The sequence below is a fragment of the Tachyglossus aculeatus genome, chromosome 21, assembly GCF_015852505.1.
Source record: "Tachyglossus aculeatus isolate mTacAcu1 chromosome 21, mTacAcu1.pri, whole genome shotgun sequence".
NCBI lineage: Eukaryota > Metazoa > Chordata > Mammalia > Monotremata > Tachyglossidae > Tachyglossus > Tachyglossus aculeatus.
This window is the reverse complement of record NC_052086.1, coordinates 44,460,230-44,487,168: the sequence shown is the minus strand read 5'-3', so window position 1 is coordinate 44,487,168 and position 26,939 is coordinate 44,460,230. Positions and strand designations below refer to the sequence as shown.

At 51.9% G+C, this 26,939-nt stretch overlaps 1 protein-coding gene across 1 annotated transcript in view; it reads right to left on the bottom strand.

Moving 5' to 3' along the window:
* Positions 1-26,939, bottom strand: part of RBM19 (RNA binding motif protein 19) — a 131,400-nt gene that overhangs the window by 58,582 nt on the left and 45,879 nt on the right. The window contains exons 17-21 of the mRNA XM_038763587.1: positions 22,297-22,499; positions 19,424-19,484; positions 18,444-18,523; positions 17,584-17,639; positions 14,978-15,094 (exon numbers count right to left, since the gene is read on the bottom strand). Coding sequence (XP_038619515.1) covers positions 14,978-15,094; positions 17,584-17,639; positions 18,444-18,523; positions 19,424-19,484; positions 22,297-22,499 — 517 coding nt within the window. The remainder of the gene's footprint in view (positions 1-14,977; positions 15,095-17,583; positions 17,640-18,443; positions 18,524-19,423; positions 19,485-22,296; positions 22,500-26,939) is intronic.

Here is a 26,939-nt window from a genome sequence, read left to right as displayed (position 1 = left end):
GCGCTTACTATGTGCAGAGCACTGTTCTAAGCGCTGGGGAGCATACAAGGTGATCAGGTTGTCCCACGGGGGTGCTCACAGTCTTCATCCCCATTTTACAGATGAGGGAACTGAGGCCCAGAAAAGTGAAGTGACTTGCCCAAAGTCACCCAGCTGACAATTGGCGGAGCTGGGATTTGAACCCCTGACCTCTGACTCCAAAGCCCGGGCTCTTCCCACTGAGCCAAGCTGCTTCTCCATATGGTAGAGCAAGGAGGAGCTGGAGAAGAGCCAGTGGCTGGGGAAGAGGGAAGAGGAGGGGAGAGCAGGAAGGGGCAGTGGAGGAGGACAGCATGGCCTAATAAATAATAAATAAAAATGACATTTGTTAAGCGCTTACTATGTGCAAAGCACTGTTCTAAGCGCTGGGGGGGATACAAGGTGATCAGGTTGTCCCGCATGGGGCTCACAGGCTTCATCCCCATTTTACAGATGCGGTAACTGAGGCTCCGAGAAGTTAAGTGACTTGCCCAAAGTCACACAGCAGGCATGTGGTGGAGCCGCGGTTCGAACCCATGACCTCTGACTCCAAAGCCCGGGCTCTTTCCACTGAGCCATGCTGCTTCTTAATACCCTAGTGGGCAGAGCACAGGCCTAGGAGTCAGATGATCCTGGGTTCTAATCCCGGCTCTGCCACTCGTCCGCTGGGTGACCCTGGGCAAGTCACTACACTGCCCTCTGCCTCAGTTCCCTCATCTAGACTGTGAGCCCACTGTTGGGGAGGGACCATCTCTATATGTTGCCAGTCTGTATTTCCCAAGGACATGTGATTCATTACTTATACATTAAAATGATTTTCCTATTATAAACCCCTAATTTTCTTATTTTTGTCAATGTCTGTCTTCCCTTCTAGACAGTAAGCTCGTTGGGTGCCAGGAATGTGCCTACCAACTCTGTTATATTGCCAGCCTGGTGTAGTGGATGGAGGCCGGCTTCTAATCCCGGCTCTGCAACTTGTCTGCTGTGTGACCTTGCAGAGTCCAGTGCTCTGCGCACAGTAAGCGCTCAATAAATACGATTGATTGATCGATCTGTAAAACGGGGACTGAGACCGTGAGCCCCACGTGGGGCAGGGCCTGTGTGCCACCTGATTTGCTTGTATCCACCCGAGCTCTTGGTACAGTGCCTGGCACATGCTCTGCATCATCATCATCATCATCAATCGTATTTATTGAGCGCTTACTATGTGCAGAGCACTGTACTAAGCGCTTGGGAAGTACAGACTGGCAACATACAGAGACAGTCCCTACCCAACAGTGGGCTCACAGTTTAAAAGGGGGAGACAGAGAACAGAACCAAACATCCTAACAAAATAAAATAAATAGGATAGATATGGACAAGTAAAATAAATAAATAAATAAATAAATAGAGTAATAAATATGTACAAACATATATACATATATACAGTCCCTACCCAACAATCAATCAATCAATCAATCAATCGTATTTATTGAGCGCTTACTATGTGCAGAGCACTGTACTAAGTGCTTGGGAAGTACAAATTGGCAGCACATAGAGACAGTCCCTACCCAACAGTGGGCTCGCAGTCTAGAAGGGGGAGACAGACAACAAAACCAAACATACTAACAAAATAAAATAAATAGAATAGATATGTACAAGTAAAATAAATAAATAGAGTAATAAATACGTACAAACATATATACATATATACAGTCCCTACCCAACAGTGGGCTCGCAGTCTAGAAGGGGGAGACAGACAACAAAACCAAACATACTAACAAAATAAAATAAATAGGATAGATATGTACAAGTAAAATTAATAGAGTAATAAATACGTACAAACATATATACATATATACAGTCCCTACCCAACAGTGGGCTCGCAGTCTAGAAGGGGGAGACAGACAACAAAACCAAACATACTAACAAAATAAAATAAATAGGATAGATATGTACAAGTAAAATAGAGTAATAAATATGTACAAACATATATACAGGTGCTGTGGGGAAGGGAAGGAGGTAAGATGGGGGGATGGAGAGGGGGACGAGGGGGAAAGGAAGGAAGGGGCTGCACGTAGTAAGCGCTTAATAAATACGATTGATTGACTGATTGATTGATTGATAGTGAGCCCTGAACAAATAAATACCGCTATCATTATTGGGAGGGAAGAGCAGGGAGGGCTGCTTGGGCCAGCCCGGCTCACTTGAGGTTCCCAGTTCCGCGCCCCCAGTTCCTCCCCCCCCCGCCCCCCGGGGATCTGGGCCCAGCCCGCCTCCCCTCCCCCATCGCCAGCCTGACGAGAAGTGCGCGGGGCTGTGCGACAGCGTGAAATTAATACGATTTTGGGGAGAGATGGCAGTGAATAATGAGCATCTCAAGTCCCTCTCCCGGCCCTCCCCTCCCCGCCCCCGCCTTAACCCCTCTATCCCCGGGGCCCGCCTGCCCACCCCCGGGGGCCTGGAGCCACAAGGGGAGACCAGGGTATCCCCGCCTGCCTCCCACTCCCATCCAGGAGGACGAGGCCTCAGGGCCTCCCCTCCCCTGGACTCGGGCGGGATATAATAATAATAATCGTCATCATCATCATCGATCACATTTATTGAGCGCTTACTATGTGCGGAGCACTGTACTAAGCGCTTGGGAAGTACAAGTTGGCAATATATACAGTCCCTACCCAACAGTGGGCTCACAGTCTAATGATGGTATTTGTTAAGCGCTTCCTATGTGCAAATAATAATAATAATAATGGCATTTGTTAAGCGCTTACTGTGTGCAAAGCACTGTTCTAAGCGCTGGGGGGGATACGAGGTGATCAGGTTGTCCCACGTGGGGCTCACAGTCTTAATCCCCATTTTACGGATGAGGGAACTGAGGCCCAGAGAAGTGAAATGACTTGCCCAGAGCCACCCAGCTGACAAGTGGTGGAGCCGGGATTAGGACCCATGCAAACTACTGTTCTAAGCGCCGGGGGGATACCAGGTGATCAGGTTGTCCCACGGGGGGGCTCACAGTCTTCATCCCCATTTTACAGACGAGGGAACCGAGGCACAGAGAAGTGACTTGCCCAAAGTCACACAGCAGACAGGTGGCGGAGCCGGGATTCGAACCCACGACCTCTGACTCCCAAGCCCGGGCTCTTTCCACGGAGCCACGCTGCGATATGTACGGGGCATGGACTGGGCATGTGTGGGGAATGTGCAGGGCAGCTATGGATGTGTGTGGGATGTGTTCAGGGTGTGTGACTGGACATGTGCTTCATCTTATACATTAAAATGATTTTCCCATTATAAACCCCTAATTTTCTTATTTATGCCAACGTCCGTCTTCCCTTCTAGACAGCAAGCTCGTTGGGCGCCGGGAATGTGCCCACCGACTCTGTTATATTGCCAGCCTGGTGTAGTGGATACAGCCCAGCTTCTAATCCCAGCTCTGCGACTTGTCTGCTGTGTGACCTTGGGCAAGTCGCTTCACTTCTCTGGGCCTCAAGTTATCCTGTTTGTAAAGTGGAGGCTAAGACTCCAACCTGATTAGCTTGTATCCACCCCAGCGCTTAGTACAGCGCCTGGCGCGTAGTAAGCGCTTAACGAGTACCAGAATTATTACAGCAGTCTGTCCGCTCCTTCAGGGCAGGGATCCTGTTGACTGGTTCAGTTGTCAGTCAGTCAATCATATTTACTGAGCGCTTACTGTGTGCAGAGCATTCATTCATTCATTCAATCGTATTTATTGAGCACTTACTGCAGACTGAGCCCCCTCCTTCCTCCCCCCTCCTCCCCCTCTCCATCCCCCCATATATGTATATGTATATGTTTGTACATATTTATTACTCTATTTATTTATTTATTTATTTTACTTGTCCATATCTATTCTATTTATTTTATTTTGTTAGTATATTTGGTTTTGTTCTCTGTCTCCCCCTCTTAGACTGTGAGCCCACTGTTGGGTAGGGACTGTCTCTATATGTTGCCAATTTGTACTTCCCAAGCGCTTAGTACAGTGCTCTGCACACAGTAAGCGCTCAATACATACGATTGATGATGATGATGATCCCCCCCGCCTTACCTCCTTCCCTTCCCCACTGCACCTGTATATATGTATATATGTTTGTACGCATTTATTACTCTATTTATTTTACTTGTACATATTCTATTTATTTGTATATATGTTTGTACGCATTTATTACTCTATTTATTTTACTTGTACATATTCTATTTATTTTATTTTGTTAATATGTTTGGTTTCGTTCCCTGTCTCCCCCTTCTAGACTGCGAGCCCACTGTTGGGTAGGGACCGTCTCTAGATGTTGCCAACCTGTACTTCCCAAGCGCTTAGTCCAGTGCTCTGCACACCGTAAGCGCTCAATAAATACGACTGAATGAACGAATGCAGAGCACTGCACTAAGCGCTTGGAAAGTACAAGTTGGCCACATCTAGAGACGGTCCCTACCCAGCAGCGGGCTCCCAGTCTAGAAGGGGGAGACAGACAACAAAACAAAATATATTAGCAAAATAAAATAAATAGAATAGTAAGTATGTACAAGTAAATAGAGTAATAAATCTGTACAAACATATATACAGGTGCTGTGGGGAGGGGAAGGAGGTAGGGAGGGGGGGGATGGGGAGGGGGAGAGGAAGGAGGGGGCTCAGTCTGGGACTAAGAGTACGATATAACAATATAACAGATTCACCGCCCATTATAAGCTTACAGTCTAGAGGGGGAGTGCTCTTTTTAGACTTTTTTTAGACTGTGAGCCCATTGTTGGGTAGGGACCGTCTCTATATGTTGCCAACTTGTACTTCCCAAGCGCTTAGTACAGTGCTCTGCCCACAGTAAGCGCTCAATAAATACGATTGATGATGATGCTCTCCCGAACGCTCACCACAGAGCTCTGCACACAGTGGACTGTAAGCTCCTCCGGGGCAGGAATCATTTTTACTAGCTCTTCTGTACTCTCTCAAGTGCTCACTACAGTGCTCTGCACACACAGTAGTCTGTAAGCTCTATGAGGGCAGGGAGGGTGTCTACTAACCCTACTAAAACCTCTCACGTGCTTAGCCCAGTGCTCTGCACGGGAGACACTCAATAAATAACAAATGCCATCGTCATCATCATCATGTAAGTTTGTACATATTTATTACTCTATTTATTTATTTATTTATTTTATTTGTACATATCTATTCTATTTATTTTGTTAGTATGTTTGGTTTTGTTCTCTGTCTCCCCCTTTTAGACTGTGAGCCCACTGCTGGGTAGGGACTGTCTCTATATGTTGCCAATTTGTACTTCCCAAGCGCTTAGTACAGTGCTCTGCACATAGTAAGCGCTCAATAAATACGATTGATGATGATGATGATCATCATCATCACTGATTATCTGATTGCCTTCCTGGCCAAAGGTTTCGCTCCCTGGCTCCTGGCCGGTTCCCAATCGATCCCGCTGCTCCACATGATAGTAACGATTGTGGTATTTGTTAAGTGCTTGCTCTGTGCTAAGCACTGTGCAGAATATCCCAGGACACACTCCCCAGGCCCCAGCTGGTGGGCAGGGCGGGCGAGGTCTTGCCCCTTCAACTTAAAATCACCTTGCTTCCCTGTGCCTCAGTTACCTCAACAGTAAAATGGGGATGAGGACTGTGAGTCGCTTGTGGGACATGGACTGTGTCCAGCCTGATTAGCTCGTATCTACCCCAACGCTTAGTACAGTGCCTGGCACATAATAAGCACTTAACAAATACCATAAAAAACCAACCCAACAGTGTAGCCTGGGGGGGAAGAGCCCGGGCCTTGGAGTCAAGAGGTCTGGGTTCTAATCCTGGCTCCGCCTCTGGCCCTGCTGGGTGACACCGGGCAAGTCATTTTTCCGTGCCTCAGTTGCTCATCTGTAAAATGGAGATTAGTTCCCTGCTCTTCCTCCCGTACAGACGTAGGTCAGGGCCTCTGACTGAATTACTTTGTTTCTATTTATTTATTTAGATATTAAGGGCTTACTATGAGTCAAGCATTGTTCCGAGTGCTGGGGAGATACAAGTTCATTAGGTTGGACCCAGTCCCTGTCCCACATGGGGCTCACAGTTTGAGATGGAGAACAGGCATTGACTCCCTATCTTACAGATGAAAGAACTGAAGCACAGAAAAGTGAAGTGACTCGCCCAAGGTCATACAGCAGGCAAGTAGCTGATCCGGAATTGGAACTCAGGTCCTTCTGACTCTATCCATTAGGCCATGCTGCTTCTCAGTGTGTAGGATGTGACACTCTGATGTCTGCCCCAGCACTTGGCACAGGGTATAGGACTCAGTCGATGTCCAGATGATTATTCCATTCCTACACCCGCCCTGCCCTCAGATTCAGGGAAAGACCCCCTTGTGCCACCAGAAGATACCAGTAATAATAATAATAATGATGATGATGGCATTTATTAAGCGCATACTACATGCAAAGCACTGTTCTAAGCGCTGGGGAGGTTACGAGGTGATCAGGTTGTCCCACATGGGGCTCCCAGTCTTAATCCCCATTTTATTTTATCCATTTTATCCATTTTATAATGATAACTGAGGCACAGAGAAGTGACTGGCCCAAATCACACAGCGGCTCACAGTCTTAATCCCCATTTTACAGATGAGGTAACTGAGGCACAGAGAAGTGACTGGCCCAAAGTCACACAGCGGCTCACAGTCTTAATCCCCATTTTACAGACGACATAACTGAGGCACAGAGAAATGCCAATTTGTACTTCCCAAGCGCTTAGTACAGCGCTCTGCACATAGTAAGCGCTCAATAAATGCGATTGATGATGATGACTGGCCCAAAGTCACACGGCTGACAAGAGGCAGAGCCAGGATTTGAACCCATGACCTCTGACTCCAAAGCCAGGGCTCTTTCCACTGACCTCCGCCCCAGGGATTGGGCACGTGGGCTTTTCCCTCCAACTTCCGACCCCCAGCCCAGCCCGGTCTCTGGTGTTGCTTTTTCTTTTTTAATGGCATCTGTCATTCATTCACTCATTTGTATTCATTGAGCACTTTACTGTGTGCCAAGCATTTTACTAAGCCCGTAGGAAAAGTACAATCAACTATAAACAGTGACATTCCCTGCCTAAAAGGAGCTTACAGTCTTTGGGGGGGCGGAGACAGATATCAATAAAAATAAATAAAATTACAGGTTTGTACTTGAGTGCTTTGGGGATGGGAGGAGGGATGAATTAAGGGAGCAAGTCAGGGTGATGCAGAAGGGAGAGAGAGGGGTGGAAAAGTGGGGTTTAGTCTGGGAAGGCCTCTTAGAGGAGATGGGCTTTCAGTAAAGCTTTGAAGGGGGGAAGAATCACTGTCTGGTGGAACTGAGGAGGAAGGGCATCCCAGGCCAGAGGCAGGACGCGGGTGAGGGGTCAGCGACAAGACAAACGAGGTCAAAGCACAGTGAGGAGGTCAGCACTATCAATCAATCAATCAATCAATCATATTTATTGAGTGCTTACTATGTGCAGAGCACTGTACTAAGCGCTTGGGAAGTACAAATTGGCAACATATAGAGACAGTCCCTACCCAACATTGGGCTCACAGTCTAAAAGGGGGAGACAGAGAAAAAAAAAAGAAAACCAAACATACTAACAAAATAAAATAAATAGAATAGATATGTACAAGTAAAATAAATAGAGTAATAAATATGTACAAACATATATACATGTGCTGTGGGGAAGGGAAGGAGGTAAGATGGGGGGATGGAGGGGGGACGAGGGGGAGAGGAAGGAAGGGGCTCAGTCTGGGAAGGCCTCCTGGAGGAGGTGAGCTCTCAGCAGGGCCTTGAAGGGAGGAAGAGAGCTAGCTTGGCGGATGGGCAGAGGGATTGGGGGCGTTCCAGGCCCGCGGGATGACGTGAGCCGGGGGTCGATGGCGGGACAGGCGAGAACGAGGTACGGGGAGGAGATTACAAAGTGTGCAGGCTGGGCTGGAGAGAGGAGTGAGATAAAGTAGGAGGGGGGAAGGTGAAGGGGTGCCTTAGAGCCAATGGTGAGGAATTTTTTGTTTGATACGGAGGTGGATGGGCAACCGCTGGAGTTTTTTTGAGGAGGGGGGGTGACATCCTGAACGATTTTGTTGAAAAATGATTCGGGCAGGACAGTGAAGTCTGGACTGGAGCGGGGAGAGACAGGAGGCTGGGAGGTCAGCAAAGTGGCTGATGCAGTAATCCAGGCAGGACAGGATGAGTGACTGTATTAACGCGGTAGCAGTTTGGACGGAGAGGAAAAGGCAGATTTTAGCCATGTTGGGAAGGTGGGACCGACAGGATTTTTGAAGCGCCTACTCTGTGTCAAACACTGTTTATAAGCACTGGGGTAGGTACGAACTAACTACGTCAGACACGGATCCCGTCCCCCATGGGGCTCACAGTCTAAGCAGGAGGGAGAACAGATATTGAATCCCCATTTTGCAGTTGCGGAAATTGAGGCACAGAGAAGTGAAGTGACTTTCCCAAGGCCACACAGCAAGCAGTTGCAGAGCTGGGATTAGAAACCAAGTCCTCTGGCTCCCAGGCTCAAGCATTTTCCACTAGGCTTCTCCCCCGCCGTCTGTCTGTCTGTCTCCTAAATACCTGTGGCCCGGGGAAGGGGGGCTGGGGAACGGAGGAGCCGAAGGCCAGCCCTAGTGCGGGATGGCGGGCTGGGGTCTTCCCCGCCAGCTCGGCCCCCAACCCCGCATCTCGTCCCGGCTGCTTCCGCGCCCACAGACCAAGGTGATGACTCAGCTTTTGGCCTTGAGGCTCTGGGGGGGTCTCCCTGCTGGGCTGAGATGGTCCCCCAAAACGGGGGTGTTTAGGCTGACCGGCAGGGGAGGGAGGGCCCCAGGCCCTGACCCCTGCTTCTCCCGGCTCCTGGCCCTGGCTCCTCTCAGCCCCAGGCTCTTCCCAGCCCCTGGCCCCAGCTTCTCCTGATCCCAGGCTTTTCCCAACTCTCAGCACGGGCTTCTCCTGGCCCCTGTTCCTGGCTTCTCCTAGCCCCAAGCTTTTCCCAGCGCCTGGCTCCCTTCTTCTCCTGGCCCCAGGCTTTCCCCGGCTCCCTGCTCCAGCTTTCCCCAGCCCCCGGCCCCAGCTTCTCCCGACCCCTGTTCCCGGTTTCTCCTGGTCCAGGCTTCTCAGCCCCCGGCCCTGGCTTCTTCTGGCCCGGCCCCAGCTTCTCCCGACCCCTGTTCCCGGTTTCTCCTGGTCCGGGCTCCTCCCAGTCCCCGGCCCTGGCTTCTTCTGGCCCGGCCCCAGCTTCTCCCGACCCCTGTTCCCGGTTTCTCCTGGTCCGGGCTTCTCCCAGCCCCGGGCCCTGGCTTCTTCTGGCCCGGCCCCAGCTTCTCCCGACCCCTGTTCCCGGTTTCTCCTGGTCCGGGCTTCTCCCAGCCCCCAGCCCTGGCTTCTTCTGGCCCAGCCCCAGCTTCTCCCGACCCCTGTTCCCGGTTTCTCCTGGTCCAGGCTTCTCCCAGCCCCCAGCCCTGGCTTATTCTGGCCCGGCCCCAGCTTCTCCCGACCCCTGTTCCCGGTTTCTCCTGGTCCGGGCTTCTCCCAGCCCCCGGCCCTGGCTTCTTCTGGCCCAGCCCCAGCTTCTCCCGATCCCTGTTCCCGGTTTCTCCTGGTCCGGGCTTCTCCCGGCCCCCGGCCCTGGCTTCTTCTGGCCCGGCCCCAGCTTCTCCCGACCCCTGTTCCCGGTTTCTCCTGGTCCGGGCTTCTCCCGGCCCCCGGCCCTGGCTTCTTCTGGCCCAGCCCCAGCTTCTCCCGACCCCTGTTCCCGGTTTCTCCTGGTCCGGGCTTCTCCCAGCCCCGGGCCCTGGCTTCTTCTGGCCCGGCCCCAGCTTCTCCCGACCCCTGTTCCCGGTTTCTCCTGGTCCGGGCTTCTCCCAGCCCCCGGCCCTGGCTTCTTCTGGCCCGGCCCCAGCTTCTCCCGACCCCGGTTCCCAGTTTTTCCTGGTCCGGGCTTCTCCCAGCCCCCAGCCCTGGCTTCTTCTGGCCCAGCCCCAGCTTCTCCCGACCCCGGTTCCCGGTTTCTCCTGGTCCGGGCTTCTCCCAGCCCCCGGCCCTGGCTTCTTCTGGCCCAGCCCCAGCTTCTCCCGACCCCTGGTTCCCGGTTTCTCCTGGTCCGGGCTTCTCCCAGCCCCTGGCCCTGGCTTCTTCTGGCCCGGCCCCAGCTTCTCCCAACCCCGGTTCCCGGTTTCTCCTGGTCCGGGCTTCTCCCAGCCCCCGGCCCTGGCTTCTTCTGGCCCATGCCCAGCTTCTCCCACTTCTCCCGGCTCCTGTCCCCAGTGTCTCCCGGCCCCAGGCTCTCCTTAGCCCTGACTTCTCCGGGCTTCTGTCCCCCGCTTCTCCCGGCCTCGGGCTCTTCCTAGCCCTGACTTCTCCCGGCCCTAGGCTCTTCCTAGCCCTGACTTTCTCCCGTCCCCCATCCCCTGCTTCTCCTGGCCCAGGGGCTGGTGGGCTTCTCCGTGGCGACACTGTCCGTGGTCCAGGATTCCAGGGAAGGCTCAGGGCGCCCCCTGCTGCTCTGCCCGAGGAACGGACAGGCACTGCACAAGCCAGGAGAAGCAGCGGGGCTCAGTGGGAAAGAGCCCGGGCTTTGGAGTCAGAGGTCACGGGTTCAAATCCCGCCTCCGCCAACTGTCAGCTGCGTGACTTTGGGCAAGTCACTTCACGTCTCTGGGCCTCAGTGACCTCATCTGTAAAATGGGGGTGAAGACTGTGAGCCCCCCGTGGGACAACCTGATCCCCTTGTAACCTCCCCAGCGCTTAGAACAGTGCTTTGCACATAGTAAGTGCTTAATAAATGCCATTATAACAATAATCAATCAATCGTATTTACTGAGCGCTTACTGTGTGCAGAGCACTGTACTAAGCGCTTGGGAAGTCCAAGTTGTCAACATATAGAGACAGTCCCTACCCAACAGTGGGCTCACAGTCTAAAAGGGGGAGACAGAGAACAAAACCAAACATACTAACAAAATCAAATAAATAGAATAGATATGTACAAGTAAAATAAATAAATAGAGTAATAAATATGTAATAATAACAGCCAGGAGAAAGCGGCAGCCGAGGGTACAATCGATCAGTCAATCAATCGGCCAGAAGGACTGTGTTTGCATTTCCCAGGGGCGGAGGCAAGCCACACCAACGCAGACCCCATTTGGGACGGGGACGGTCCAGGCCGCTCTCCGCACCCCCAGAAATACTCTCAGTAGGGAGCCAGGGGCCAGAGCCAACCAGACTCTTGGAAGGAGCACGGGCCGGGAATCGGGAGACTGGGGTTCGAATCCTGCCTCTGCCCTGTGACCTTTGGCGGCAGATTTAATCTCTCTGTGCCTCCGTTTCCTCACCTGTAAAATGGGGGTTCGATCCCCGTTCTCCCTCCCACTTACTACAGGCCTCACACTGGCCGGGGACGGCGAATCTTGTATCTACTCCAGCGCTCAGTACAGTGCATGGCACCGTGTAAGCGCTTAACAACTACCACAAATATTATCAGTGCTAATATTATTGTTTCCAGAGATGAACCGCCCCTCGGAGACCCCGAGAAACCAGGGGAAAATGACTCCGGGAGGGGCTGGTTTCACCACCACCTCTCGCCCCTGCCCCGTGCCAGGGCCTTCTCCGCCCTCCTCGCCCCCGCACTTTTGTGCAATGGCAATATATCCAGAGTCTGCACCCCAAAGGCCTTTATTTAAAAAATAAAAATCAAAATGACCATCCATAAGATGATCCGTCCTTTGATCGTCTCAACCCAATACAATCATCATATATTTTAGTTTTCAGAAAGATTCGTTCTCCCCTCCGTATGATTAAACTCCGTCACGTCCTTTATTTATTCCAGTGCCCGTCTCCCTCCACCTCCTCTTATTACTATGTTCCATTCATTCATTCAATCGTACTTATTGAGCGCTTACTGTGTGCAGAACACTGTACTAAGAGCTTGGGAAGTACAAGTTGGCAACATATAGAGACGGTCCCTACCCAACAGTGGGCTCACAGTCTAGAAGATAATAATGATGGTATTTGTTAAGCGCTTACTATGTGCAAAGCACTGTTCTGTACTAAACCCTGGGGTGGATACAAGCTAGCTGGGTTGGACCCAGACCCTGTCCCACACAGGGATCACAATCTCAATCCCTTTTAATAATAATAATGATGGCATTTATTAAGCGCTTACTATGCGCAAAGCACTGTTCTAAGCACTGGGGAGGTTACAAGGTGATCAGGTTGTCCCACGGGGGGCTCACAGTCTTCATCCCCATTTTACAGATGAGGGAACTGAGGCACAGAGAAGTGAAGTGAGTTGCCCAAAGTCACACAGCCGGAATTTGAACCCATGACCTCTGCCTCCAAAGCCCGGGCTCTTTCCACTGAGCCACGCTGCTTCTCTGCTTCTTTTACAGATGAGGTGACTGAGGCTCGGAGAAGTGAAATCACTTGCCCAAGGTCACTCAGCAGACGAGTGGCAGAGCCGGAATTAGAACTCATGACCTTCTGACACCCGGGCCCAAGATCTACCTATTATGCCATGCTGTTTTATATCATTATACTCCATCGCATCCTCCTACTGGGAATTTATTCTGGTGCCCATCTCCCTGCCCCACCCTCCCTTGAGGGTAGGGATAGTGGAAGCTCTATGTGGGCAGGGAATGGGCCATTCCGGTTTAGTCTTTCCCAAGCGCTTAGCCCAGGGCATTTCACCCAGTAGCCAGTGGGCGCTCAATAAATTCTATTTCTACTGTTGCTTTCAGACTGTAAACACCTCGAGGGACCAGACTGTGTCCTCTGTTAATCAATCGTATTTAATCAATTGTATTTATTGAGCGCTTACTGTGTGCAAAGCACTGTACTAAGCGCTTAGCACTGTCCTCTGTTCGTACTGTCTGCCCATATGCCCGCCAGTGGAAAGCGCCCAGGACCAGGAGGCAAGCAGCACGGCTCAGTGGAAAGAGCCCGGGCTTTGGAGTCAGAGGTCGTGGGTTCAAATCCCGGCTCTGCCACTTGTCCGCTGTGTGACTTCGGGCAAGTCACTTAAACTTCTCTGTGCCTCAGTGACCCCATCTGTAAAATGGGGATGAAGACTGTGAGCCCCCCGTGGGACAACCTGATCACCTTGTAACCTCCCCAGCGCTTAGAACAGTGCTTTGCACATAGTAAGCGCTTAACAAATACCATAGAAAAGTAAGCACTTAACAAATACCATAAAAAAGTAAGTGCTTAATAAACATCATTTAAAAAAAAAAAGGAGTTGGGACCCGCGGATTTTACTCCTGGCCCTGCCTTCCCCCCACCCCCGGCGTGCTGTGTGATCTTGGACATGGTATTTCACCTCTCTGGGCCTCTCTCCCCCTCTCCATCCCCCCCGGCCTTACCTCCTTCCCTTCCCCACAGCACCTGTATATATGTATATGTGTTTGTACATATTTATTACTCTATTGATTTAGTTTACTTGTACATATTTATTCTATTTATTTTATTCTGTTAATATGTTTGGTTTTGTTCTCTGTCTCCCCCTTCTAGACTGTGAGCCCACTGTTGGGTAGGGACCGTCTCTATATGCTGCCAATTTGTACTTCCCAAGCGCTTAGTACAGTGCTCTGCACACAGTAATTGCTCAATAAATACGATTGAATGAACGGTTCCTCCCCTGTGAAATGGGGATCAGAAGCAGTGCTGCCTCCTGGATTCATTCATTATAAGCGCCCGGGACTGGGATTCAGAAGGACCTGGGTTCTAATCCCGGCTCCACCACCTTTTTTTTTAAATGGCATTTGTTAAGCGCTTACTATGTGCCAAGCACTGTTCTAAGCGCTGGGGTAGGTACAGGGCAATCAGGTTGTTCCACGTGGGGCTCGCGGTCTTTATCCTCATTTTATAGATGAGGTAACGGAGGTCCAGAGAAGTGACTTGCCCAAGGTCACAACGCAGACACGTGGAGGAGCCGGGATTAGAACCCACGACCACTGAGTCCCAATCAATCAATCAATCAATCAATCAATAGTATTTATTGAGCGCTTACTGTGTGCAGAGCACTGTGCTAAGCGATTGGGAAGTACAAGTTGGTAACATATAGAGACAGTCCCTACCCAACAGTGGGCTCATGCGCTTTCCACAAAGCCATGCTGCTTCACTTGTCCGCTGGGTGACCCTGGGTAAGTCATTTCACTCCTCTGGGCCTCAGTTCCCTCATCTGTAAAATGGGGATAACGACTGTGCTGGACAGGGATGAGTCCAACCCAATAATCTACCTGTGTTTAGTACAGTGCCTGGCACACAGTAAGCACTTAATACCACAATTATTATTATTATAATTATTCTCCTCTCCGCTCTCCCTCTCTTTTAGACCGGGTTCCCTCTGCGGGCCAGGGGCCCCATTTGACGATCCGCTTTCCACCCCAGCGCTAAACCCACAGCTCGGAGAAGCAGCGTGGCTCAGTGGAAGGAGCCCGGGCTTTGGAGTCAGAGGTCGTGGGTTCAAATCCCGGCCCTGCCACTTGTCAGCTGTGCGGCTCTGGGCAAGTCACTTCTCTGGGCCTCAGTTCCCTCATCTGGAAAATGGGGATGAAGACTGTTGAGTCCCACGTGGGACAACCTGATTACCTTGTATCTACCCCAGTGCTTAGAATAGTGCCTTGCACATAGTAAGCGCTTAACAAATACCAACGTTATTATTATTAGCACTGAATAAATACCATTAGGCCGACAAAAAAACAAACAAACCCCAAACTGTCATCTGTTTTGCAACCAAGACGGATCTTCCCACACGCCCTCTCAGTCCCGGAAGCCTTCGGAAGGGGGGAAAGGAGAGCCCCATCACGCCCACCCGGACCCGGGAACGGACCGCCATGTTAGGAGACGAACGCCGAGACCGATGAGGAGGAACCGGGCGCGGAGCGGATGAGGGGGTCTCGGCCGAGCCCTGCCCGCTCACGTGCCGGTGGGTCGGGGGCGGGATGGTGGACCCCCCGCTGGGCTCCCCTTACCTGAACAGCTCCCGGATTTCCCGGACGGTCGCCTGGAAGGGGATATTGCGGACGAGGATCTTGGCCGTTTTCTGCTTCGTGGCTTTCTGCTTCTTGCGGGCAGAGGTCACGGCCGTCCTGGGGAATCAAGGGGTGGACAGCGTCACTCTGTGACCCGGCCCCAGCGGACCCTAAATCAATCAATCGTATTTATTATAATAATAATAATGGCATTTATGAAGCGCTTACTACGTGCAAAGCACTGTTCTAAGCGCTGGGGAGGTTACGAGGTGATCAGGTTGTCCCACGGGGGGCTCACAGTTTTAATCCCCATTTTGCAGAGGAGGGAACTGAGGCACGGAGAAGTTGTGACTTGCCCCAAGTCACACAGCTGACAGTTGGCGGAGCCGGCATTTGAACCCATGACCTCTGACTCCAAAGCCCTGGGCGACTTACACTGAGCCACGCTGCTTCTCTATTTGTTGAGCGCTTACTGTGTGCAGAGCACTGTACTAAGCGCTTGGGAAGTAAGGAAGACAGAAGCGGCTATACCGGGACCCCGGAGACCAATCCCGGAGTGGATGGGGCCGGAGGGAGGGAGGGAGGGAGGCAGGCTGGTTCTCATCCCTGTTTATCCCACCCCAGTCGATGGGATTCAAGCGCCCGGAGGAGACCCCCAAAGACAGGGCCCCCCACACCCTGTCACCCACCGTTCCCTCGTCTCTAATGATGATGGTATTTATTAAGCGCTTACTATGTGCAAAGCACTGTTCTAAGTGTGGGATGGAGAGAAGCAGCGTGGCTTAGTGGCTAGGGAACGGGCCTGGGAATCAGAAGGACCTATCCTATTTATTTTATTCTATCCTATTTATTTTATTCTATCCTGTTTATTTTATTCTATCCTATTTATTTTATTTTGTTGGTATGTTTGGTTTTGTTTTCTGTCTCCCCCTTTTAGACTGTGAGCCCCCTGTTGGGTAGGGACTGTCTCTATGTGTTGCCAATTTGTAGTTCCCAAGCGCTTAGTCCAGTGCTCTGCACATAGTAAGCGCTCAATAAATACGATTGATGATGATGATGATGATGATGATGAGTTCTAACCCCAGCTCCGCTGCATGTCGGCTGCGTGACCTTGGTTAAGTCACTTCATTTCTCTGGGCTTCGGTTCCCTCATCTGCAAAATGGGGATTACGAATGTGCGCCCCATCTGGGACGGGGACTGTGTTCAAATCATTTAACTTGCATTTTTGATGCTATTGATGCCTATTTGCTTTGTTTTATTGTCTGTCTCCCCCTTCTAGACTGTGAGCCCGCTGTTGGGTAGGGACCGTCTCTATATGTTGCCGAGTTGTAATAATAATAATAATAATAATGATGGCATTTATTAAGCACTTACTATGTGCAAAGCACTGTTCTAAGCGCTGGGGAGGTTACAAGGTAATCAGGTTATCCCACGGGGGGCTCACAGTCTTAATCCCCATTTTTACAGATGAGGTCACTGAGGCACAGAGAAGTGAAGTGACCTGCCCGAAGTCACCCAGCTGACAATTGGTGGAGCCGGGATTTGAACCCACGACCTCTGACTCCAGAGCCCGGGCTCTTTCCGCTGAGCCACGCTGCTTCTCGCTTGTTGTACTTGTATTTGAAAGTTGTACTTTCCAGGCGCTTAGTACAGTGCTCTGCACACAGAAAGCGCTCAATAAATACGATCGAATGAATGAATAAGCGCTTAACAAGTACCATTATGATTATCGGGAATGTGTCCGTTTAGTGTTATACTGTATTCCCCCAAGTGCTTAGTACAGTGCTCTACACACAGTAAGTGCTCAATAAAGATGATAAAATGAATGAATCATCATTATTACGACTTCCCTCCCTCAGCCTATTGCTGTGCCCGCCGCTCTCGGCCCGTCCCCTCCAGCCCCACGCCCGTCGGGGCCGCCCGGCTGCAGGGCATCTCTAGGTCCCGGACGGGGAGTTGGCCGGGCCTTCCGCCTCCCCGCCAGGGACATGGGGACACTCACTTGATCATCACCATCAATTGTATTTATTGAGCGCTTACTATGTGCAGAGCACTGTACTAAGCGCTTGGGAAGTACAGACTGGCAACATATAGAGACAGTCCCTACCCAACAGTGGGCTCACAGTCTAAAAGGGGGAGACAGAGAACAAAACCAAACATACTAACAAAATAAAATAAATAGGATAGATATGTACAAGTAAAATAAATAAATAGAGTAATAAATATGTACAAACATATATACAGGTGCTGTGGGGAAGGGAAGGAGGTAAGATGGGGGATGGAGAGGGGGACGAGGGGGAGAGGAAGGAAGGGGCTCAGTGTGGGAAGGCCTCCTGGAGGAGGTGAGCTCTCAGCAGGGCCTTGAAGGGAGGAAGAGAGCGAGCTTGGCGGATGGGCAGAGGGATTGGGGGCATTCCAGGCCCGGGGGAGGACGTGGGCCGGGGGTCAATGGCGGGACAGGCGAGAACGAGGCACGGTGAGGAGATTAGCGGCGGAGGAGCGGAGGGTGCGGGCTGGGCTGGAGAAGGAGAGAAGGGAGGTGAGGTAGGAGGGGGCGAGGGGATGGACAGCCCTGAAGCCCAGGGTGAGGAGTTTGATGACTCACTTGATGGCCCGCTCCGAAACCTTCACCTCCACCTTGTGTCCGTCCACCAGGCAGCCCTGGGAGACAAAAGAGGGCACGCATCCTGCATCCCATTCCCGGCACGCCTCGCCTCACTCCCGGACAGCCCTCCTTCTCCAGGAGGGCTTCCCCGATTAACTCCCGACTCCACGGGTCACGCCAACAGCCCATCCGGTACCGACCTGTTTATCTATTCCCTCTTGGGGAGCAACTGGGCACACAGGTGTGACCAACTGGCCTGTCAATCATTGACGTGCATCTAGCTTTAATTCTATTGGTTCTGACGATTTGGACACCTGTCTACATGTTTTGTTTCATTGTCTGTCTCCCCTTCTAGAATGTCAGCCCGTTGTTGGGTAGGGACCGTCTCTATATGCCGCCGACTTGTAGTTCCCAAGCGCTTAGTACAGTGCTCTGCACACAGTAAGCACTCAATAAATACGACTGAATGAATGAATACCCAATTTGAAAGTATTTGTCGGTCCCCCATTAGAGGGTGGGCAGCAAGGAATGCGCCTTGAATCTCTTTTGTCCTCTCCCAAGACCTCAGGACACCACGTTGACCCCCCGGAGGGCTGGGAATACTGCTTCGGCTACTACTTCTCCAGTGCTCAGTGCAGCGCTCATTCCACCCGGCGGGCGCTCAGTTCAGTTCACTGCACCTGGCAGGCTCTCTGTGGAATTCCCCACCCGCAGCGGGCACTCAGTACAGTTCACTGTACCCGGCAGTGCTTGATACAGCCCACCACGGCCGGTGGGCACTCGGTCCAGCTGACTGTAGTCAGCAGACAGTCAGCCCAGTCCCCAACACCCGGCGAGCCGGCCGCCCGTGGCTACTTTACCTGCAGCTGCCGGAGGGCTTTCTGGGCCTGCTCGGGTTTCCGGTATTCCACGAAGCCGAAGCCCAGGGAATGTCGCGTCCCTGCAATCGTCGAGCACGGAAGGGAGGTCGGACGATGCCAGGGACGGGCGGGCCCGGCGAGAGGGACCGTCCCCGGGGCCCTGGACCCCGGACTGGAAGCTTCCCGCGGGGGTCGGGGCAGAGCTGTGATCCTCTGGAGGGGTCGGACCCCTCCCCACGGTGCCAAGCCATCATCATCATCAATCGTATTTATTGAGCGCTTACTATGTGCAGAGCACTGTACTAAGCGCTCCGGGGACTTGGGATCCCCCTCCTAAGGACAGGGACCAAATCCAATTCTCACTTGTAGTTTTTCCTAGCGTTTAGTACAGTGCTCTGCACACAGAAAGTGCTCAATATGATGAGAAGCAGCGTGGCTCAGTGGAAAGAGCCCGGGCTTCGGAGTCAGAGGTCATGGGTTCCAATCCCGGCTCCGCCACTTGTCAGCTGTGTGACTTTGGGCAAGTCACTTCACTTCTCTAGATTCCCTCATCTGGAAAATGAGGATGAGGATTGTGAGCCCCCTGTACGACAACCTGATCACCTTGTAACCGCCCCAGCGCTTAGAACAGTGCTTCGCACATAGTAAGCGCTTAATAAATGCCATTGTTATTATTATTATAAATCCTATCACTACTCTCTGTTTCAGGGTTAGGGTGCTGTCAGCAAACCCAGCCCCTGCCCAGCGGCTGCCAGCAGTCCCCGGGGGAAGGGGGCCGGGGAAGCGGACGTCTCGGGGGGGGGAATGTTCTGGGAGAAGAGGAAAATCTAATTCCCGGATAAACTGATCTGGAGGCCTTTCCTGGCAGCACAGGGCGGACCTTAGCTCTGGTGTGTGCCCCGTGAGTGCCAAGCATGAGCTTGGCTGGCATGTGACTGCTGCAAGTATTCTCTCCGGTGCCCAGATGCCCGAGCCCCTACCTGCTCTGTCCGTCTTCTTGGAAATGGAACACCTCCTCACAGCTCCCGCTTTGGAAAAGGCCTGGAAAACAATTTGGGAATGTTTCCTCGCATGGTCAGGGGCCCTGGGTTTTTGGGGAAGGGGAGGGCTGAAAGCATGGCGTAGTAATAATAATAATGATGGCATTTATTAAACGCTTACTCTGTGCAAAGCACTGGTCTAAGCGCTGGGGAGGTTACAAGGTGTTCAGGTTGTCCCACGGGGGGCTCACAGTCTTCACCCCCCAATCTGACAGATGAGGGAACTGACGCACAGAGAAGTTAAGTGACTCGCCCAAAGTCACACAGCTGACAATTGGCGGAGCCGGGATTTGAACCCATGACCTCTGACTCCAAAGCCCGGGCTTTTTCCACTGAGTCATGTTCTATCTAGTGGATGGAACAAGGGCCCGGGAGTCAGAAGGTCATGGGTTCCAATCCCGACTCCGCCACTTGTCTGTTGTGTGACCTTGGGCAAATCACTTCACTTCTCTGTGCCTCAGTTACCTCATCTATTAAATGGGGATTGAAATTGAGCCCCACCTGGGACAGGGACTGTGTCCAACCCAATCTGCTTGTATCCACCCCAGCGCTTAGTACAGTGCCTGGCACATAGTAGGTGCTTAACAAATGCCATTATTACCATTATTATTAATTACAAGCAGCCCCCGCAGTCCCCTACAATCAGAGAGGCTCTTTGCAGCTGATGATGCTTCAAAGCCCTACTGAGAGCTCACCTCCTCCAGGAGGCCTTCCCAGACTGAGCCCCCTCCTTCCTCTCCCCCTCCCCATCCCCCTCGCCCTACCTCCTTCCCCTCCCCACACCACCTGCATATATGTTTGTACCGATTTATTATTCTATTTATTTTACTTGTACATATTTACTATTCTATTTATTTTATTTTGTTAATATATTTTGTTTTGTTGTCTGTCTCCCCCTTCTAGACTGTGAGCCCGCTGTTGGGTAGGGACCGCCGCTAGATGTTGCCGACTTGTACTTCCCAAGCACTTAGTCCAGTGCTCTGCACACAGTAAGCACTCAATAAATATGATTGAATGACTGAACGAATCTGTAAAATGGGGATTAAGACTGTGAGCCCCACGTGGGACAACCTGATCACCTTGTATCCCCTTCCCAGTGCTTAGAACAGCGCTTCGCACATAGTGAGCGCTTAATACCATTATTATTAATAATGACACTAAGGACGGTATTTCTTAAGCACTTATAACGTGCCAAGCACTGGGCTGCGCACTGGCTGGATACAGTCCCTGTCCCAATGAGCCTCACAGGTTGAAGGGGAGGGAAGGAGCAGGTATTTATTTATTTATTTATTTATTTTACTTGTACCTATCTATTCTATTTATTTTATTTTGTTAGTATGTTTGGTTTTGTTCTCTGTCTCCCCCTTCTAGACTGTGAGCCCACTGTTGGGTAGGGACTGTCTCTATATGTTGCCAATTTGTACTTCCCAAGTGCTTAGTACAGTGCTCTGCACATAGTAAGCGCTCAATAAATATGATTGATGATGATGATGATGAGGTATGGAATCCCCATTTTACAGAGACAGAAACCGAAGCCCAGAAAAGTGAAGTGACTTGCCCAAGGTCACCTGACAGGAGGGTGGGAGCCCTGCGGGGCATCCAGCCGTGCCTGCGGATCACGTGACTCCTGTCCAAGTGGAAGTCAATCGATCAATCGTATTTATTGAGCGCTTACTGTGTGCAGAGCACTGTACTAAGCGCTTGGGAAGTACGAGTTGGCAACATATAGAGACGGTCCCTACCCAACAGTGGGCTCACAGTCTGAAAGACTTGTCCCGAGGGAACAAGGGCCCAGTCCACCCTGCCACACCGGGGGAGGGCCACCTCGGCTCCTGGACATCCCAGAACGCACCGCCAGCTTGCAACGGTTGGCGTGGCACGCTGGCACCCGCTCAGACCCCAGCGCAGTGCCGAGGTGCCCGAGGATACCTGTATATATGTTTGTACATATTTATTACTCTATTTATTTATTTATTTTACTTTTCATCATCATCATCATCATCAATCGTATTTATTGAGCGCTTACTGTGTGCAGAGCACTGTACTAAGCGCTTGGGAAGTACAAGTTGGCAACATATAGAGACAGTCCCTACCCAACAGTGGGCTCACAGTCTAAAAGGGGGAGACAGAGAACAAAACCAAACATACTAACAAAATAAAATAAATAGAATAGATATGTACAAGGAAAATAAATAAATAGAGTAATAAATATGTACAAACATATATACAGGTCATGGGTTCGAATCCTGGCTCTGCCACATGTCTGCTGTGTGACCTTGGGCAAGGCACTTAACTTCTCTGAGCCTGTTACCTCATCTGTAACATGGGGATTAAGACTGTGAGCCCCATGTGGGACAACTTGAACACCTTGTACCCCCCCCCAGTGCTTAGAACAGTGCTTTACACATAGTAAGCACTCAACAAATCAATCAATCAATCAATCAATCGTATTTATTGAGCACTTACTATGTGCAGAGCACTGTACTAAGCGCTTGGGAAGTACAAATTGGCATCACATAGAGACAGTCCCTACCCAACAGTGGGACTTTTACGTATCTATCCTATTTATTTTATTTTGTTAGTATGTTTGGTTTTGTTCTCTGTCTCCCCCTTTTAGACCGTGAGCCCACTGTTGGGTAGGGACTGTCTCTATATGTTGCCAATTTGTACTTCCCAAGCGCTTAGTACAGTGCTCTGCACATAGTAGGCGCTCAATAAATACGATTGATGAGGATGGCCGGTGGCCAGAGACCCAGCATCCGGGTGGCGAGAGCCCCCTCCTCCGTCCCCTCTGCCTCGCTGGTGTCACTCACTTCTCTCAGAGTTTCTTCCGTCGTGGAGAAGTTGAGGTTTTTGATGAAGAGGGTGCACCCTGGGAGATTCTCGTCCTCTTCCTCGTCCTCCTCCTCTTCCTCCTCCTCCTCCTTCTTTTCTGGCTCCTCCTTCTTCTCCGGCTCCTCCTCCTCCTCCTCCGCCTCCTCCCCAGGGAGACCATCTGGTTCCTCGGTCTCCCGGCCTGTGAAGAACGTAAGCCCGTCAGTGACACTGTCCCTGTTCCCAACCATGCCGGGTCTTTGTCCCCACCCCACAGGAAGAAGCCGGGTGATGCTTGTCCACCTGGACACCTGTCCTCATGGCTAGGGATCAATCAATCAATCAATTGTATTCATTGAGCGCTTACTGTGTGCAGAGCACTGTACTAAGCGCTTGGGAAGTACAAGTTGGCAACATATAGAGAAGGTCCCTACCCAACAGTGGGCTCACAGTCTAGAAGGGGGAGATGGAGAACAAAACAAAATATATTAACAAAATAAAATAAATAGGATAGATATGTACAAGTAAAATAGAGGAATAAATATGTACAAACATATATACATATATACAGGTGCTGTGGGGAAGGGAAGGAGGTAAGGCGGGGGGGGATGGAGAAGGGGAGGAGGAGGAGAGGAAGGAGGGGGCTGAGTCTGGGAAGGCCTCCTGGAGGAGGTGAGCTCTCAGCAGGGCCTTGAAGGGAGGAAGAGAGCTAGCTTGGCGGATGTGGGGAGGGAGGGCATTCCAGGCCAGGGGTTGACGGCGGGACAGGCGAGAATGAGGCCTGGTGAGGAGATTAGCGGCAGAGGAGCGGAGGGTGCAGGCTGGGCTGTAGAAGGAGAGAAGGGAGGGTGAGGTAGGAGGGGGCGAGGGGATGGATGGACAGCCTTGAAGCCCAGGGTGAGGAGTTTCTGCCTGATGCGTAGGTTGATTGGTAGCCACTGGAGATTTTTGAGGAGGGGAGTAACATGCCCAGAGCATTTCTGGACAAAGACAATCCGGGCAGCGGCGTGAAGTATGCATTGAAGTGGGGAGAGACAAGAGGATGGGAGATGGGAGCGGAGGCCCGCGACTCTCCTCCAGTGACCCAGGACGGACCACCCACCCCCCCCCGACCCTCCCCTCTCCATCTCTAACTCTCCCCAGTGACCCAGCACGGACCACCCAACACCCTGGGCTCTCAGTGGGTGGTGAGCCTGCCGTGGAGACCCCCACAATCCCCACCCAATCCCCCCCACTCAGGTTCGGCTCCGACCTGGGGCCTCGTGGACCCTCAGGGTGGTGCCCGAGGGCTGGCATGATGTTGCCCTAGATGCCCGGCGGGCAGACGAGGGCTCTCAGTTCCCTCGCAGGCTCAGCGGGGACCAGGGGGACCTTCAGGGTTCCAATGCAGCCCTTCCCCAACCCAGTGAGACCCTCAAATGAGGGGAGGGACGCAGGACACACAAGGGAACGGATTTTAGAGGAGGAAACTGAGGCACAGAGAAGTGAACTGACTTGCCCAAGGCCACAGAGCAGGCAGTGGTGAAGCCCAGGTGATGGTGACGATGATGTTATCTGTTTAAGCACCTACTATGCACTAAGCACTGTTCTGAGCGCTGGGGTAGATACTAGGTAGCCAGTTGGACACAGTCCCTGACCCACCTGGGGCTAACAGTCTCTATCCCCATTTTACAGAAGAGGTAACTGAGGCACAGAGGAAGTGAACTGATTTGCCTAAGGTCACACAGCAGACAAGCGGGGGAGCCGGAATTAGAACCCAGCTCCTTCTGACTCCCACCGTGAGCCTCAAGTATCCTGTATCTAACCTGGCGCTTAGTACTGTGCCCGGTGCAGAGCAGGCGCTTAACAAATACCACGGCTTTTATTATCGTGAAAGTGGTGAGAGAGAGACAGAGAGATGGGGACAGAGGAAGGGAGGGAGGGAGGGACTGTACTGATGTCTGTCTCCCCCACCACACTGTAAGCTCACTGTGGGCAGGGGATGTCACTATTTATTGTTGGGTTGCACTTTCCCAAGCGCTTAGTACAGTGCTCTGCACACAGTATGTGCTCAATAACGAATGAATGAATGAGGGTTCGGCCCAGGAAGGGCCGCATCATCATCATCATCATCATCAATCGTATTTATTGAGCGCTTACTATGTGCAGAGCACTGTACTAAGCGCTTGGGAAGTACAAATTGGCAACATATAGAGACAGTCCCTACCCAACAGTGGGCTCACAGTCTAAAAGGGGGAGACAGAGAACAAAACCAAACATACTAACGAAACAAAATAAATAGGATAGATATGTACTAGTAAAATAAATAAATAAATAAATAAATAAATAGAGTAATAAATATGCACAAACATATATACATATATACAGGTGCTGTGGGGAAGGGAAGGAGGTGAGATTGGGGGGATGGAGAGGGGGAAATGGGGCCGCAAATGGGAGCAGAACAAATTTCCAAAGTGGATCCGCCCCCGGATATGGAGGTTTAGGACGGGAACTAGACGCGGGCCAGTGAAACAACACGGAACAGGCCAGGGGAGGGAGAGATTTCAAGGCAGAGAACATGCTCTGCACATAGTAAGCGCTCAATAAATACGATTGATGATTGATGATGCTGGAACACACTTCGGCCCAAAGAGCGCACAGTCCAGTCCAGTGCTTAGAACAGCACCCCAGCGTTTAGAATAGTGCCTGGCAAAGGGTAAGCGCTTAAAAAATACCGTAATTATTATTATCATTACAAGAACTGGAGAAGACACTTTGGCCCTAAGAGTGCAGGTAAAGTTCAGGTGCCCAAGGTGATAATAATGATTTTGGCACTTGTTAAGTGCTTACTATGTGCCAAGCACTGCTCTAAGCGCTAAGGTAGATACACGCTAATCAGGAGGGACACGGCGCGGTCATCATCATCATCATCAATCATATTTATTGAGCGCTTACTATGTGCAGAGCACTGTACTAAGCGCTTGGGAAGTACAAATTGGCAACATAGAGAGAAAGTCCCTACCCAACAGTGGGCTCACGGTCATCCAGAGACGCCCGGTCTTTATGCAAATGGGACGGAAAGATTTCCCGCGGGCCTCCCTTCGGCTTCCCACCCCCCCTCGCCAGGCCGGCGGGCCGGTAGGTAGGCGAGCGGGCAGATGGGCGGGCAGGGAGGCGGGGAGGCCGACAGGGCTGTTATCAGTCCCCGGCAGCTTTCCCCGACTCCCGCGGCTCTTTTATTTGGAGGTGAGGAGAACGAGAATGCCGCTGTGTCCCCGGCCCCATCCCGGCGGGGGCTGACGACAGGAGGGCTTTTCAGAAAGGGATTGTTTTTGTCCTCCGCGTGCCGATGTCTAGGAATACAGTCGGAGGGGGGGTGGTGTCCCTTCGGTTCGGCCCCCCTCCCCGAGGAAGGCAGCGCTCTGGGCCTGAAGCGGGGGTGGACAGGAGTAGGGAGGAGAAGGAGTTGGGGGTGTGAGGAGAACGGATTTACACACACACGCACATATGCGCGCGTGCAGAAAAAGGTCGTGTCCTTGAGACGAGAGCCGAGGGAATTTCCCCCCCGCACAAGGCACTCAGTGGGGCTTGAAATTAAGCCAGGCCCAGAGGACTGTGGGCCCTCAGCCGGTCCGGGAGATGAACGGCTGCGGCTGAGCCCCCCGAGGCGGGCTCCTTGTACTTGCCCGCCGCCCCGGCCCCCCACCCTCCGTTGAGCGGAAGGGGGGGGCGGCGCAGGTGGGCCACCTCTCCGCAGGGGCAGCCTCTCTCCCCGCATCCTGCAGGACAGGTTTGGAGGCCTGACTGCCCCCCGTCCCACGGGCCTCCGCCCTGGGTCGCTTCACCCTGTCCTCCTCTCCAGGCCGGCCGGCTGAACGAGTCACCGTCCCTCCGTCTCGTCTGTCTCGCCGCCAACCCCATGACCCACATCCTGCCTCTGGCCTGCAATACCCCCATCCTCACATTCCACAGACAATGACTCCCCCGCTTCAAAGTCTTTTTGAAGGCCCATCTCCTCCAAGAGGCCTTCCCTATTCATTCAAACGTATTTATTGAGCGCTTACTGTGTGCAGAGCACTGGACTAAGCGCTTGGGAAGTCCAAGTTGGCAACACAGAGAGACGGTCCCTACCCAACAGTGGGCTCACAGTCTAGAAGACCCTAAATCTCCCCTTTCCTCTTCTCCCACTCCCTTCTGCATCACCTTGACTTGCTCCCTTTATTCACCTCCCCCCGGACCCAGCCAACCCCACAGCGCTTCCGTCCCTATCTGTCATTTATTTAGAGAAGCAGCGTGGCTCAGTGGAAAGAGCACGGGCTTTGGGGTCAGCGGTCACGGGTTCGAATCCTGACTCATCCACATGTCTGCTGTGTGACCTTGGGCGAGTCACTTCACTTCTCTGAGCCTCATTTCCCTTGTACTTCCCAAGCGCTTAGTACAGTGCTCTGCACACAGTAAGCGCTCAATAAATACGATTGATTGATTGATTGAAAATGGGGGTTAAGATTGTGAGCCCCACGTGGGGCAACTTGATCACCTTGTCCCCCCCACAGCGCTTAGAACAGTGCTCTGCATAGTAAGCGCTTAACAAATGCCAGCATCATTATTATTATTATTATTTTTACTGATACTCATGTCTGTCTCCCCTCTAGACTGTAAGTTC